The sequence below is a fragment of the Mobula hypostoma genome, chromosome 10 (genome assembly GCF_963921235.1).
Source record: "Mobula hypostoma chromosome 10, sMobHyp1.1, whole genome shotgun sequence".
NCBI lineage: Eukaryota > Metazoa > Chordata > Chondrichthyes > Myliobatiformes > Myliobatidae > Mobula > Mobula hypostoma.
Genome location: NC_086106.1, coordinates 124,575,259 through 124,592,590, shown reverse-complemented (window position 1 = coordinate 124,592,590; position 17,332 = coordinate 124,575,259). Strand labels below are relative to the sequence as shown.

Genomic DNA, 17,332 nt, shown 5'->3' with positions numbered 1-17,332 from the left:
CAGCACGTAATTGGCCCTTCCGGCCCTTCGAGCCACGCCGCCCAGCATTCCCCCGATTTAATCCTAGCCTAATCACGGGACAATTTACTATGACCAATTAACCTACCAACAGGTATGTCCTTGGATCGTGGGAGGAAACCGGAGCACCCGGAGGAAACCCTCGGAGTGACTGAGAGAACGTACAAACTCCTTACAGCAGCGGGAATTGAACCGGGGTCACCTGTACTGTAAAGCGTAGTGCTAACCACTGCGCTACCACGCTGCCTATTAGTTCATTAGATTAGTTCATTACAGATAAAAACTTTAAAGATTAGCTTTGTCACATGCACATTGAAATGGATCATTCGCGTCAATGACTAACGCAGTAGAAGGATTTGCTGTGGGCAGCCTGCAAGTGTCGCCATGCTTCCAGTGTCAACAAAGTATGTCCACAACTTACTAATACGTGCATCTTTGGAACGCAGGAGGAAACCACAGCGCCAAGAGGAAACCCACACAGTTATGGGGAGAAGTTACAAAAACTCCTTACAGATAGTGGTGGGAATTGAGCCTCAGTTGCTGGCCCTGCAAAGCATTACTCTAACTGCATTACAACAATCCATTAAGGTAGATAGAACATGGTAAAACAAACAGCAATGCTGAATAAAGTGTGCAACAGTTACAGTGTGCAAGGTAATTTGTAAAAACACAGAATTAAGATTTAAAAGAGTAGAACCATTACAGTAGCCTCCAACCAGCATGAATATGGATTTCTACTTCCAGCGAACAATTTTTCTCCATTCCTTCCTCTGTTCCCCACTCTGACCTTTTACCTCTTCCCACCTAGCTATTACTTCCCCCGGGTCCCTTCTCTTTCCCTTCCTCCTATGGTCCACTCTCTTCTCCTATCAGATTCCTTCTTTTCCAGCCCTAGACCTTTCCCATCTGCCTGGCTTCACCTGTCACCTTCTCCTCTCCCCATCTTTTTATTCTGGCATCTTCCCCTTTCTTTCTCACTCCTGAAGAAGGGCCTTGTCCCGAAACATCGATTACCTATTCATTTCCATAGATGCTGCCTGACCTGCTGAGTTCCTCCAGCATTATGTTTCTCTGTATCAGTAGTGAAAACGTCTCATCCAATCCCAGCCAAGGCGGATTGGGGCAGAAATTGTCCCTCGTTTATGAGCTGGTGGTGTAGTGGTGTGTCTGCCGTGCCCGGTTTCAGTAATCAGTAGAACCGGAAGAGAGGAGCTCAGCAGGTCAGGTAGCATCAATGGAAAAGAGTGCAGTCAACATTTCAGGCCGAGACCCTTCAACAGGGCCTACATTAAACTTGTCGTTGTAAGTTATCCTGTGATAGGCTAGGGTGAAATATGTGGGTTGCTGGGCAGTGTGGCTCACTGGGTAGGAGGGGCTCATTCTGCACTGTATCTCTACATAAAATTTTAAAAGTACAATAATCTCATGCAAATAGAGGGATATAGTTGAAGAACCTTCACCGTCAGCACAGCAGCTGAAATAAGACTTTACAGTGCTAGTTACTGAGGTTGAACTGCTGACGCTGTCTGTAAGGAGATTGTACATTCTCTCTGTCACAGCATGGATTTCCTCCAGGTACACCGGTTTCTGCCCACAGTCCCAAGGCATACACAGTGGGCACTTCATTAGGTACACCTGCTTTTTAATGCAAATACCTTAACAGCCAGTCACATGGCAGCAACACAATGCATAAAAGCATGCAGACGTGGTCAAGAGGTTCAGTTGTTTTTCAGACCAAGCATCAGAAGGGGGAAGAAACATGATCTAAGTGACTTTGATCGTGAACTGGTTGTTCATGCCACATAAGGTGGTTTGAGTATCTCAGAAACGGTTGATCTCCTGGGATTTTCATGAACAACAATCTCTCGAGTTTACAGAGAATGATGCAAAAAAAACATCCATTTCTGTGGGCAGTTCTGTGGGCAAAAATGCCCTTTAATGAGAGAAGTCAGAGGAGAATGGCTAGCGTAGTTCACGCTGACAGGAAGGCAACGGTGACTCAAATAACCTTACGTTACAATAGTGGTGTGCAGAAGAGCATCTCTGACTGCACAATATATTGAACCTTGAAATGGATGGGGTACATCAGCTGAAGGCCACACACATATACTCAGTGGCCACTTTATTAGCTGTATGTGCTATTATGGATTAGTTTTTGTGGGCATGTTGTGTTGGCGCTGGGAGAATTAGATAGAGCAGACAGTCTGTATCTTTTTCCCAGAGGGAAAGTGTGAGCATTTTTTCATTACACAGGACAAGTAGATAGAACACACAGCTGGGGTGGTATTGGGTGGAGATATGTGTCCCCAGCACATCCTTGGACTGGGTTGGTCATTGATGCAGACGGCACATTTCACTGTATGTTTTATAGCCTGCTCTACTGCCATAATAAGCCCACTCTGGTAGGAGCAGCAACACCTCATATTCCGCCTGGATAGCCTCCAGCTTGATGGCATGAACATCATTTTCTCTAAATTCTGGTAATGTTTTCCCCTCCCTTTCCTTCTCCTTCCATTCCCCACTCTTGCTCCATACTTGCCCCTTCTCCTTAGCTGCCTATCACCCCCCCATGGTGTCCCTCCCCTTTCCCCTTCTCTCGTGGTCCACTCTCTCCTCTTATCAGATTCCTTCTTCACTAGCCCTGTACTTTTTCCACCAATCACCTCCCAGCTTCTCACTTCATCCATCCTCCTCCACCCACCTGGCTTCACCTATCACCTTCTAGCTTGTACTCGTTCCCCTCCCGCCATTTTCTTACTCTGGCTTCTTCTGCCTTCCTTTCCAGCCCTCATGAAGGGTCTCGGCCTGAGACATTGACCGTTTAATCCTTTCCATAGATGCTGCCTGACCTACTGAGTTCCTCCAGCAGTTTGAATGCATTACTCACTGTATGCTTTTGATATACATGTGACAGATAAAGCTAATCTTTAATCTTTAAAATGATGTCGGTTCCTTTGTCAAGTGGAGTAATGAAGGCAGAGGAAGATAGATTTTTTTGTTGCTGTCGGGTGTACTGTATGTAGAAAAGAAAATGCAGCAAAGGCAGGAAATTGGAATTCTGGTGGAGAGCACTGAGACCTCACAGATACACAGAGCACGCTGGAGCGTTGGCTGCCATCCACGTTGCATCTTCTGTAGTTGCGTTGTGGCTGGTGATTTAACTACACAGTCACGGCACCCCCGGTAACTCGTTGTATCTGTAATGCTTTGAGATTGAAAGAAAGAGTTGCATTAATAACCCATTTCATAACCCCATGCTGCCCTGGAGCAACTTTACAGCCAATAAACCACCTCTTAAAGTGCAGTGGCTGATGTAATGTGGGAAATTTGGCAGCCATTTTGCCCATAGCATCCTCCAGGAGCAGCAATAAGACGAGGCATCAGTATGATCTACTTCCACTGATATTGTTTGAGGAATAAGCATTGGTCAGGTCACGACAAAGAGTGCCCTTGCCATTTATAATGGGTTTGTTTATATCCACTTGATGGCAGATACAGGACCTTATGTTGACATCCATCTGAATCATAGCAGCTCCATTCACTAGATACTGTACAGATGTACCAAATACACAGCCCATTACCCGTTTAGCCACGGTGAGTGTCTCTTGGCTTGGCTAAGATTTAATATAAAAATATCTTTGTGCGTTATGAAATGATGAATTTTCCTCCGGTGTTTTCTCCTTTGCCAAACCCCTTCGTGTTTTATCATCGTGCAGGAACATTGGAAGATGAAGAAAGAAAGATTAACTTTATTTGTCACACAGACAGTGAAATGCATTGTTTTCATCAGTGACTCATACAGTTCAAGGATGTGCTGGGGCCAGCCCGCAAGTGTCACCATGCTTCCGGTGCGAACATAGCATGCCCACAACTTACCAGGGCAGCACATCTTTGGAATGTGGGAGGAAACCAGAGCACCTGGAGGAAACCTACGTTTTCATGGGGAAAACGTGCAAACTCTTTACAGACAGTGGTGGGAACTCAACCCCGATCCGAGGCTCTGTAAAGCTTTGTGCAAGCTGTTACTGTGCCATGCCCTGGCAGGGGTATTCAGTCATCGGATGAGGCCAACTATCTGTCATCTTTCCCTTTCAGGCAGATTCATGGTCATATCTTTCCATTCTTTAAACAGTATCAAAGAACAAGGATCAACTTTATTCACCACATACATTTATGCGTATTAAGAATTTGCTGTGGTGTGTTGACAGGACATGCAACCAAAAACAATGTCCAACCATTGTAAATAATAAATAATTATATAAAAATAATTTAGAGATTAAACTATGGATATTGAATATAATGTGCATAAATACGTGAATAAATGTCAGCATGTATTTCCATTGTAAACAGCATCATAGAAAATGGCTAAAAATGTTTCCAGTGCAGTAACTGAGGTAGTAGAGGGAAGGGGTTGTGGAGGCTAACTAGAAGGGTTGATCAAATTAACTGCCTAGGGGAAGAAACTTTTAAAATTACCTGAAGTATTTTACGCAGGGGTAAGTTTTTTACACAGAGAGTGGTGAGTGCGTGGCGACGGTGGAGGTGGATACGATAGGGTCTTTTAAGATACTCTTGAATGGCTACATGGAGCTGAGAAGAATAGAGGACTATGGGTAAAGCCTAGGTAGTTCTAAGGTAGGGACATGTTCGGCATAGCTTTGTGGGCTGAAGGGCCTGTATGGTGCTGTATGTTTTCTAAGTTTCTATCTTTAATAGCCCTAAGGAAACTTTTGGAAAAGGAAGTTTGCTGGATGGGTAGGGTTCACTTTTCCTGTCCACTTTTTTGTCCTGGATACAGGCAATTCATTTAGTGATGGTAAACTACACCAGTGGCCTTTTCTGCTGTCTGGACAGCATCACACTGAGATCGATGTGTTTGAGTACCTCACAAGAGATTCAGTGGCAAGAGCATCCACAGCTTACAGCAGATGGTACAGTTCACACAGTGAACGGTAGGGCACAGATGAGTGCCGTAGAACAAAGGGATCTGTAAATACAGGTCCATAATTCATTGAAAATGGCATCACAGGTAGATGGGGTCATAAAGAAAGCTTTTGGCCTGTTGGCCTTCATAAATCAAAGACATGAGTACAGATGATGAGATGTGGTGTTGAAGTTGTATAAGACATTGGTGAGGCCTAATTTGGAGTATTGTGTATAGTTTTGATCACTTACCTACAGGAAAGATAAAAATAAAGTTAAAAGAGTACAGAGAAAATTGACAAGGATGTTGCCAGGTCTGGAGGACTTGAGTTATAAGGAAAGGTTGAATAGATTTGGACTTTATTCCTTGGAATGCAGAAGACTGAGAGGGGATTTGATAGAGGTACAGTATACAAAATTATGAGGAGTATTGATAGGGTAAATGCAAGCAGGCATTTTTCACTGAATTTGGGTGGAACTACAATGAGAGATCATGGGTTAAGGATGAAAGGTGAAAAGTTTAACGGGAACATGAAGGGAAGATTCTTCACTCTGAAGGCCGTGAGACTGTGGAACGAGCTGCCAACACAAGTGGTACATGTGAGCTCAGTTTCAACGTTTAATAGAAATTTGGATAGGTTTATGGATGGTAGGGGTATTGAGGGCTGTGGTCCTGGTGCATGTTGATAGGAGTAGGTAGTTGAAACAGTTTAGCATGGACTAGATGGGCCAAAGAGCCTGTTTCTGTGTTGTAATTTTCCATGACTCTAATGAAGATGAAAGGGTATCAAGTGTAGGGGATATTTGGTTGCATCTCTCCCAGCGGAATTCCTGCCCATTTCTGAATTGGTATGGGTAACAATTCTGCCCGTGAACTCTCTCCCTGATTTAAGCCAACACTTCATTGCTAAATCCAGATAAATAGTCTCAGTCCAAAACACTGACTATTTAGTCCCCTGCATAGATGCTGCCTAACCTGCTGAGTTCCTCCAGCTTTTTGTGTGTGTTGCTGCATTTACTAAGTCTAATTTGGCCCCTTCTTTCATTTAATTCGAGCTTTTTGACCGGGATATATGAGACTTCCATTTGTCACCATACAAACAGGACTATGGAATTCCTTTGGATAAAGCACAAGACAGCCTGCCCTTTGTACTGATAGGCACTGCATTAAATACTACAGAGAGACATTGTTAGGAAGACATAAAATGTGATTCTTTCATCAGCAATATTTTATCAACCTGATCTTTTTCCCATTCTGTTTGAATTGTGTGTTTAGTTCTAACTCGTCCAGCTAATTATCCAACACAAACACTCCCAACACAATGCCATTGTATTCTGCTTAATTGCTTTTGTATTATCAGTCATTAATTTCTGCAATTTCAATGTATTGAATCTAAATGAATACATTCTTACCTTTCTTGGCTTGCACTGTAGTGGTTAGGGAGCATGCTCTAATGTAACTTATGTTCTTTATTTTATAGGATTCTCAGCATCTAACCTCTGGGTACAATGGACAAAGTAGGTCACCCTTTACTGTCATTTTTTCTTTGAAAGCCATTTAATGTTTTGCCTGTAATTAAACTTAACGTTGGAATGTTAATTGCATGGTTCTGGTTTTCCGATGATGGAAGGATCATTTGCCTATGATGAGGAATTATCTGTCACAGCATGTTAACAGTAGAATTTCACGGGGTGTAACAACAGCTGTAGACAGGTTATGGTTAAAACAACTACAGACCTGACACTCTTGACACTTGGTCCTTTACAGAGCGGTGCGATGTTCAAGGGAAACCTCCAACCAAGTCAGCGCCACAAAAATCGTGAGTACCACTGGGCTGAGTTCCTTTAAAATTAAAAAATCTCACTCGTTTTGTCTGGAATCTAAGCTGGGTGAAATGTGTTGAGGGCTCTCAAGACTTCAGTGATTGACTTTGGCTTATGATCCTGACCCAAGAAGATTTTTTTTCCCTTTCGAGTTTAGAAACATAGAAAATCTACAGCACAATACAAGCCCTTCGGCCCATATGCTGTGCCGAACATTACCTCAGGTTACCCATAGCCCTCTATTTTTACCTCTTCCTGTAGGTGCTGCCTGGCCTGCTGCGTTCACCAGCATTTTTTGTGTGTGTTGCTTGAATTTTCAGCGTCTGCAGATTTCCTCATGTTTGCCCTCTATTTTTCTAAGCTCCATGTACCTATCCAGGAGTCTCTTAAAAGACCCTATTGTATCTGCCTCCACCACCGTCGCCGGCAGCCCATTCCACACACTCACCACTCTCTGCGTAAAAAACTTACCCCTGATATCTCCTCTGTACCTACTTTCAAGCACCTTAAAATTGTGTCCTCTCGTGTTTACAAAAGAATATTGGCTGAACTCTGGTGTTTGGATACCTGACATACAGGCCAAAGCTCAAAGTATGACAAGCAGTTTTCACAAAGTGTTCATACCAACTATCCCCTCTTCTTCTTCCTCTTACCTCCCAACCACAATAGTTCTTCCAGTCCCCCCACACCAGTGGTTTCTAACCTTTTTTATGCCATCTATCAACACCATTAAGCAAGGAGTCCATGAACCTCAGGTTGGGAACTTCTGCCCTTCTTCTTTCCCTCAACTAGATACAGGGGTGATTCCACATTCTCACTATTCTCTTGGAGAAAAGGATGTTTCTCCTAAGTTCTAACTGGATTTATGAATGACTGTTTTGCTTAAGTGGAAGATGTTGCTCTGCATTTCTCCACTGATCCTCTTGAGAGGTTTAAGAACCACTTCAGACACTGCTCTGGTTTAATAATGCCAAGCGGTCTCAATCCCCACACTGTGCTCCACCCCTCCCAGACACACATACAGCCACCCATAAGGACTTACAAACACTGTTCACACACCAATACACCACAAAGCCATCCAAACTCACACACACACTTACACACACGTACATATAGTCACCCACACCTACACACAAACACATACACTTACCCACACACACACAAACACACACCCATACACAAACACACTTACCCATACACACACACACACACCCCACACACACCGTCACCAACACCCACACAGAAACACACACCCATACACAAACACACATTTACCCACACTTGTACACACACACACACACTTACCAATGCGCACATACATCCACACAGACGCACCCCTATACACACACATACACCTATACATACACTCACACTTAAATACACACACTCACACCTATACACACATACTTACCTACACACAAACACGCATACGTACAACCACATACACATGCACACTTACACCCACACTGCACCTTTGCTAAGTATAACTTGCAGACTAGCGAAGGGAAGGAGCATCTTACACATCTTTTGGTGGAAATATATCTCCATCCGCCACCCACAAAATGATACCAGTGGTAATTCTATTTGGAACATAGTGAAACTCGTTCTCAGGGTTACATTCCATTGAAGCAGTGGAAAACTTGAGTTCAGCAATCAAATGAAATCTGTCTGGGCTGGTGTTAAGCTTTTTTAAGACTTCTTGAATCCTGGAGATATCTGATGCCAGTTCTTTCCTCCTGCCATCGTTCCTTCTAATATTGCATTGCTTTACATAGAAACACAGAATCATAGAAAACCTACAGCACAATATAGGCCCTTCGGCCCACAAAGTTGTGCTGAACCTGCCCCTACCTTAGAAATTACTAGTCTTACCCATAGCCCTCTATTTTACTAAGCTCCATGTACCTATCCAAAAGTCTCTTAAAAGACCCTATCGTATCCACCTCCACCATCGTTGCCAGCAGCCCATTCCACACACTCACCACTCTGAGTAAAAAACTTACCCCTGACATTTCTCTGAACCTACTCCCCAGCACCTTAAACCTGTGTCCTCTTATGGCAACCATTTCAGCCCTGGGAAAAAAACCTCTGACTATCCACACGATCAATGCCTCTCATCATCCATTGTGCAATGCTTTGTGCAAGAAATTTTTACCTGGCCCGAAAACTGCACAGTACTTTAAAAACATTTTCTGTAATATGCATACTATGACTATTGAGGATGAAGACTGAAAAATCACATACAGGTTTCCCCCGCCATCCGAATGTAGAGCGTTCCTATGAAACGGTTCGTAAGCCGAAATGTTGTAAAGCGAAGAAGCAATTACCATTTATTTATATGGGAAAATTTTGTGAGCGTTCGCAGACCCAAAAATAATCTACCAAATCATGCCAAATAACACATAAAACCTAAAATAATAGTAACATATAACAAAAGCAGGAATGATATGATCAATACATTATTATTACTGCACTGCTCTCCGTAGCGAAAATCTCACGCAAGCGCCGTCGGCAGAAAATCTCACACAAGCGCTGTTGGCAAAAACACGGCGCAAGCGCTCTCCAGTAACCTTTAAGCTATGAAGCTGCCAGATCATACCAAATAACACGTAAAAATGCACAGCTGATATAAAGTAGAAATAATGTATGTACAGTGTAGTATCACTTACCGGAGTTGGGAAGACAGCGCAGAGCACACTGATGATGGTGTGTTAGACTGAGTTGTCGCAGATTGGCTGGTGCTGTGGCCCCCACCCTCCAGGCCACCGACCGATACATTGTCGCGAGGCACGCAGAGGTCCAGCGGTAGCCAGGAAGCATCCAGCACATCTTTAAGAAAAAAGCCAAAATAAACATGCTAATTAATTAGGTGTGCCCGGCACGTAATTGTCGGCACAGATCAGTGCTGATTGCCCATTGCATCGCCTTTGATCTGGGCCGACATTTACGTGTGAGGCAGCACCTAATTAATTAGCATGTTTATTTCGGCTTTTTTCTTAGATATGTGCTGTGTGCCTCCTGGCTACTGCTGCATTCTTCGCGAATCGGTACAGTATCTGTCCGCGCCTGGGTGTTGGTGTGGTGGGACACTGGGGTATTCTCTTGTCATCTGTTTCCATTACAGCAGGCAGCTCATCTTCTCCTATGACTGCCCGCCTCGATGTCGAAGGTCGAGGTTCATCGTCTGCTGTGGCTGATGTGGAAAGCTTGCTTGACTGCTGAGCCTCACACATTTTTCTATCATACATTTCTTTGTAAGGACTCAAACCATCTTGCGAATATCCCCTAAGCCTACGTACCCTTTCAAAATTAAAGTTGTACTTTATCATTGCAGCGAAAATCTCACGTAGTTGCTTCACTTTCGCTACTGCATTCGGTTTTGATTGTTATCCTTTCCTCTTCCAATTGCATCAACTCTTCATCTATCAGTTCTTGGTCATGGGATGCCAAAACCTCTTCAACATCATCTCCGTCAGCTTCCATAAGCCAAACTCACTTAGTCCTTACTTCGTTGACCACGATCGAAACGCTTAATTATGTCTAGTTTTACGCTAAGTGTAACATCCTTACGAGCTCTTTTAGGCTTTTCTGACACCATAGAACTCATCTTGCAAATGGCTGCTCATAGGCACGTGTTAAAGCAATGCCGTTCTGGATCCGGCGAGAGCGGCTGCCCGGGGCGCACGCTGCCTTTTATCGTGTGCTGCTTTTTTTTCGTAACACTGAAAACACCTTCTGAGAGCGAAAACAGGATACTAATGTAGGTCTTTTGTAACAGTGAGGTTTTGTAAAGCGAACGTTTGAAAAGTGGGGGACACCTGTAATTCTGATTATACTTATTAATTGAAGGATATCGTGAAAGACAACACCACAAAGAAAATCTTTCATGTTTCATAAACTTTTAAACTTAATCAACATCAGCATTCAGCTGACTGGCAGTTTAATAACAATGAACTACTGACCTCCATTCTGTGTTTACTGTTACAATTTGATTAAATGTTGTAACTTGAAGCACTACCAATGTAAATATGTTGAAGTTCTAAAATGTTTCAAAGTAAAGGTTTGGTATGTTTATAATTTAGAAAATTTGTGGATTATATTCATTAACGCATAATTACAGAGTATTTCTCAATTACTCTATATTAACATAGATTTCAGAATTTTATTAATGTAACTTCAAAATTATATTAATAATATATAAAATAAAAATTCCAGCTGCACAGCAACAAAGGCTTTGTGCACGGAAGCATTTCAGTTACTAGAGGGAGCAGTGCATCCTGCATACCTCTTATTTTTGATGCTACACTACTATCACAGAAACACAGAAAACTACAGCACAAAACCTACACCTTCGGCTCACAAAGCTGTGCCGAACATTTCCTTACCTTAGAAATTACCCAAGGTTATCCATAGCCTTCTATCTTTCTAAGCTCCATGTACTTATCTAGCTGCAACATTACCTCTCAGCTCTTAAACTCAGTCCCAAGATTGATGATGGCGGATGGACCATATACCTTCTTAACCACAGAATCAACCTGCATAACAGCTTTGAGTGTCCTATGAGCTCGGACACCAAGATCCTTCTGATCCTTCACACTGCCAATTGTCTTACCATTAATAGTATATTGTGCCATCATATTTGACCTACCAAAATGAACCACTTCACACTTATCTGGGTTGAACTCCACCTGCCACTTCTCAGCCCAGTTTTGCATCCTATCAATGTCCCACTGTAACCCCTGACAGCCCTCCACACTATCCACAACACCCCCAATCTTTGTGTCATCAGCAAATTTACTACCCCATGCCTGTACTTCCTTATCCAGGTTTTTTTTTATAAAAATCACGAAGAGTAAGGGTCCCAGAACAGATCCCTGAGGCACACCACTGGTCACCAACCTCCATGCAGAATATGACCCATTGACAACTACTCTTTGCCTTCTGTGGGCAAACCAGTTCTGGATCCACAAAGCAATGTCCCCTTGGATTCCATGCCTCCTTACTTTCTCAATAAGCCTTGCATGGGGTACCTTATCAAATGCCTTGCTGAAATCCATATACACAATATCTACTGCTCTACCTTCATCAATGTGTTTAGTCACATCCTCAGAAAATTCAATCAGACTTGTAAGGCATGGCCTGCCTTTGACAACGACATGCTAACAATTCCTAATCATATTATGCCTCTCCAAATGTTCATAAATCCTGCCTGTCAGTATCTTCTCCATCAACTTACCAACCACTGTAGTAAGACTCACTGATCTATAATTTCCTGGGTTATCTCTACTCCCTTTCTTGAATAAGGGAACAACATCTGCAACCCTCCAAACCTCCAGAACCTCTCCCATCCCCATTGATGATGCAAAGATCATTACCAGAGGCTCAGCAATCTCCTCCCTCGCCTCCCACAGTAGCCTGTGGTACATCTCATCCGGTCCTGATGACTGATCCAACTTGATGCTTTCCAAAAGCTCCAGCACATCCTCTTTCTTAATACCTACATGCTCAAGCTTTTTAGTCAGCCGTAAGTCATCCCTACAATTGCCAAGATCCTCTTCCGAGGTGAATACTGAAGCAAAGTATTCATTAAGTACCTCTGCTATCTCCTCCAGTTCTACACACACTTTTCCACTGTTACACTTGATTGGTCCTATTCTCACCATCTTGCTCGCAGCTGCCAAGATCCTAACCTCTGGAATTTTCCTCATAAACCTCTCTGCCTTTCCACAACTCTATCAAATTTTAAGAAGCTCCTCAAAGTCTTCTTTCATCAGGTTTTTTGGTCACCTTTCCTAATATCTCTTTATGTGGAATAGTTTCAGATGTTGTCTGGACTGAGGTTACTGGTGTCACATAATTGTGGTTTGTAACCTGAATAATTGCACCCTTGCAAACACCATGGTGTGAGTTTCTGACAGATGCCCTATTTTCCTTCTACATCTCAAAAAGGTGATGGTAGATTGATAAATTATCCGTGAGTTTAAATTCAAGGCAGAAGAACCAAGGGGAACTTGATGGATAGCCAAGAGAGAATAAGCTGCAAGGCCCACAAGAGGAAAGGGAAAAGGACTAATGAGATTCACAAGGGGGCACTTTGAGATCATAACACATAGAAAGGTGAGGCCATTTGGCCCATTATGTCTGGTCTGCCATTCCATCATGGCTGATGTATTATCCCTCTCAACTCCATCCACCTGCTTACTCTCCATAAACCTTGACACCCATACTAATCAAGAACCTATTAACCTCTATTTCATATATGCCCAATGAGGTCCTAGTCATTCTTCTAAACTCCAGCAAATGCCATCCCAGAGCCATCAAACATTCCTCATATGTTAACTCTCTCATTCTTGGGATCATTCTTGTGAACCTCCTCTGAACTCCCTCCCATTATCCCTCTCAACTCCATTCACCTGTTTTCTCTCCATAACCTTTGACACCCTTACTAATCAAGAACCTATCAACCTCCACTTTAAGTTTTTCCAATGGCTTGGCCTCCAAAGCCCTCTTGACAATGAATTCCACAGATTCACTACCCAGATACAGAACTGCGGTCTTAAACACAAGATGTTCTACAGATGCTGGAAACCCAGAGCAACAACCACAATATACTGGAGGAACTCAGCAAGTCAGGCAGCACCTATGGGGAGGAATAAACAGTTGATGTTTTGGACAGAGAGGCTTCAACAGAGTAAATCTGTAATTTCTTGTGTCTTCAACTGAGTGGCTATCCTCTGTACCCTCTATAATATACCTCCCCTAAGCTGAAGATAACCATGTGATACAGCCAGCCCTTCTAAAACCTGAAGAATGAAGGGGGATCTCATTGAAACCTATCGAATGTTGAAAGGCCTTGACAGTGGATTTCAAGAAGATGTTTCCCATGGTGGGGGGAGTCTATGACTGGAGGACACAGCATCAGAATAGAAGCACATTGATTTAGAATGGAGATGAGGAGGAACTTCTTCAGTCCCAGAGTGGTGAATCTGTGGAATTCATTGCCACCAGTGGCTGTGGAGGCCAGGTCACTGGGTGTATTTGAGGAAGAATTTGATCAGTTCTTGATTAGTCAGGAATGAAGGGTTATGGGGATTGAGGCTGAGAGGGAAATAGATCAGCCATGATTAAAAGGTAGAGCAGACTTGAGGGGCCAAATAGCCTAATTCTGCTCCTATATCTTAAGGTGGTGTAGTGACATCCGGACTGGACTTTGAGGAGAATGGTCCTGGTTTCAAGTCCGGCTGGCTCCTTGCACACTTTCCGTCTGCGCTGGGTTGAGCGTCGAACCAGCAACCCAGCCTCGGAAAGAACAGACAAAATGCTAAAGAAACATCAAGATTGCCGTCAAGGCGTGAAGAGGAACAACAACAATCTTACAGTCTTATGGTCTTAATACCTTCTCCTTTGGCATCGCAGTTGTGAGATGCATGAGATGCCATTGAGATACACTCAGAGATACACTCTCCAACACAATAGTGCTGCACTTGCTTCAATCAAACAGTACATCAAGCCTCTGCACGAAAACCAGAACATAATCAGTAATTTCTTTTTCCAAACAGAATTACTATACACATGATTACTTGTCTTTTTTATAAAGCAAACTGCACCCAGAATAGCTTTGATGACAGCGAACAAAGCAAGAAAAGCCATAACAATAAACTTTGATTTGAACGGCTTTGAAAATGAGAATTTTTTTATGAAGATCTATATTGGCTGTTGAGCTCATTCAAACAAAGGTTATAAAAATTCCAGGCAGACTTATTCCATCTGTCACCACCATTGTTATTTTAATTAGACTGGGACTTGATTGTGCCAGGATTGTTACGAGCAATCTCCTGGTTTTGCGTGGTAATACGACTCCCAGGCAGAATGGAAATGAATCACATTCAGTGATCACTCTTCTGTATTTGCTGGATATAATCTTACGCACTGAATTTATATTTTGTAATTTAGTTCTGTGCACCTTATTCCACTGGGAAAGTAATCCTGCTTTTGTCAGTAGAAGTTGCTGCTGCTTTTCGTATGAGTTTTTCTGTATGTAATTCATAGAGAGCTCAACTATGCACACCTGTAGAGCCATGGAGAACCACAGCACAGAAACAGGCCCTTCAGTCCATCTAGTCCATGCTGAAACCATTTAAAATGCCTATTCTCATTGACCTGCATCAGGACCATAGCCCTCCATACCTCTACCATCCATGTACCTATCTGAACTGCCTTTAAGTGTTGAAATCAAGCTTGCATGCACCACTTGCGCTGGTAGCTCATTCCACACTCTCATGAGCCCCTACTGAAGAAGTTTCCCCTCAAGTTTCCCTTAAACTTTTCACCTTTCACCCTAACCCATCTCCTCTGGTTGTAGTCCTACCCAACCTCAGTGGAAAAAGCTTGCTTGCATTTACCCTGTCTGTATCCCTCATAATTTTGTCTATCTCTATCAAATCTTCTCCCAATCTTCTACATTCTAAGGAATACAGCCCTGACCTATTCAATCTTTCCTTATAACTCAGGTCCTCCAGACCCAGCAACATCTTTGTAAGTTTTGTCTGTACTCTTTCAACTTTGATTACATCTTTCCTGTATACTCACATCACTCCACAGATGTGCATAGAGAGAATCCTAACATGCTACATGACTGCACGGTACAGAAGCTGACCTGTGGCAGACATGGAGGCTTTACCACTGGAACTCAAAACTGCCCAAGGCATCACTGGCACCAACCTACCCACCATCAAGGACCTATATACAGAAAGGTGTCAGAAAAATGCCATCAATATCATGATGGATCCCATGCACCCTGCTCATGGACTGTTTGTCCCACTCCCACCAGGGAGGAGGCTACATAGCATCCATGCCAGGACCGTCAAACTCAATAAGATACTTTCCTCAAGCAGCAGGGCTGATCAACCCTCCACCCACTAACCCACCCCTCCACACCGCAACCACCACGTCTTTATCATTTCCTGTCAGAGTCACCTTATGGACAGACATGTCTATGCCTAACATCACTTTATTAACATGCAATCAATCAGTGTACATGTTATATAATGTACGAGGGATGATTGATAAGTTCGTGGCCTAAGGTAGAAGGAGTCAATTTTAGAAAACCTAGCACATTTGTTTTTCAACATAGTCCCGTCCTACATTTACATACTTAGTCCAACGGTCGTGGAGCATACTGATCCTGGACCTCCAGAAAGTGCCCATAGCAGGGGTGATTCATAATTTCGTGGCCTAAAGTAGAAGAAGATGAGTTATACAGCTCTCGTTACATGCATGTGCAGTTCAACTCTTTGAGTGATTATGCAGAAAGTTTGAAGTTAATAACTCATCAGAGGTGATTAATAAGTTCATGGCCTAAGGTAGAAGGAGATGAGTTATTAACTTCAAACTTTCTGCATAATCACTCAAAGAGTTGAACTGCATGTGCATGTAACGAGAGCTGTATAACTCATCTTCTTCTACTTTGGCCACGAACTTATCAATCACCCCTGCTGTGGATACTTCCTGGAGGTCCAAGATCAGTATGCACCATGACCGCTGGACTAAGTGTGTAAATGTAGGAGGGGACTATGTTGAAAAAATAAATGTGCTAGGTTTTCTAAAATTGACTCCTCCTACCTTAGGCCACAAACTTATCAATCGCCCCTCGTATTTATATTTATTGTGATTTATTATTATTGTGTTCTTTATGGAATGTTTGATGGCTCTGGGACAGCTGGAGTTTAGAAGAATGAGTAGGCCCTTATTGAAACCTATCGAATGTTGAGTGATAGAGTGGATGTGGAGAACATGTTTTCTATAGTGGGGGATTCTAGGACCAGAAGGCATAGCCTCACAATAGAAGGATGTCCATTTAGAACAGAGAGGAGGAGGAATTTCTTTAGCCAGAAGATTGTGAATCTGTGAAATTCATTGTCCCAGATGGTTGTGGAGATCAAGCCATTGGGTATATTTAAAGCAGGGGTTAATAGGTTCTTGATTAGTATGGGTGTCAAAGGTTACGGGGAAAAGGCAAAAGAATGGGATTGAGAGGGGTAATAAATCAGCCATGATAGAAAGACAGACCAGACTTGATGGGCTGAATGGCTTAATTCTGCTCCTATGTCTTACAGTCTTATGGTTTGCTGAAGATTTCCAGCATCTGCAGAATCTCTTGTGTCTGTGGAGAAACTCAGTGAGTCAAGAAGCAGCTATTGTGGGAAAGGAATTGTCAACCCAAAACGTCCACGGTTCCTCTCCCGCAGAGACTGCTTGAAGTATTGAGTTCCTCCAGTTGAATAAAAACCAGAAACTTTATTTTTATTCTTATTTAGAGATACATCATGGAACAGGCCCTTCCGGCCCAATGAGCTCATCTACCCAGCAACTCACCTATTTAACGATAGCTAATCACAGACAGTTTACAATGACCAAGTAGCCTACTAACCAGTACGTTTTTGGACTGTGGGAGGAAAGCAGAGCATCCAGAGAAACATATATAGTCACAGAGTCTTGCACAGATGGAGACAGAATTGAACTCTGAACTCCAAAGCTCCTAGCTGTAATAGCATTGCGATATTTGCTA

The 17,332-nt window shown here is 42.9% G+C and overlaps 1 protein-coding gene across 4 annotated transcripts in view; it reads left to right on the top strand.

Annotated features, from left to right (window-relative positions):
- aff2 (AF4/FMR2 family, member 2) overlaps positions 1-17,332 on the top strand; it is a 711,233-nt gene that overhangs the window by 463,922 nt on the left and 229,979 nt on the right. For all 4 annotated transcript variants that reach the window (XM_063061151.1, XM_063061150.1, XM_063061152.1 and 1 more), the window contains exons 6-7: positions 6,423-6,459; positions 6,710-6,761. In XM_063061151.1, coding sequence (XP_062917221.1) covers positions 6,423-6,459; positions 6,710-6,761 — 89 coding nt within the window. The remainder of the gene's footprint in view (positions 1-6,422; positions 6,460-6,709; positions 6,762-17,332) is intronic.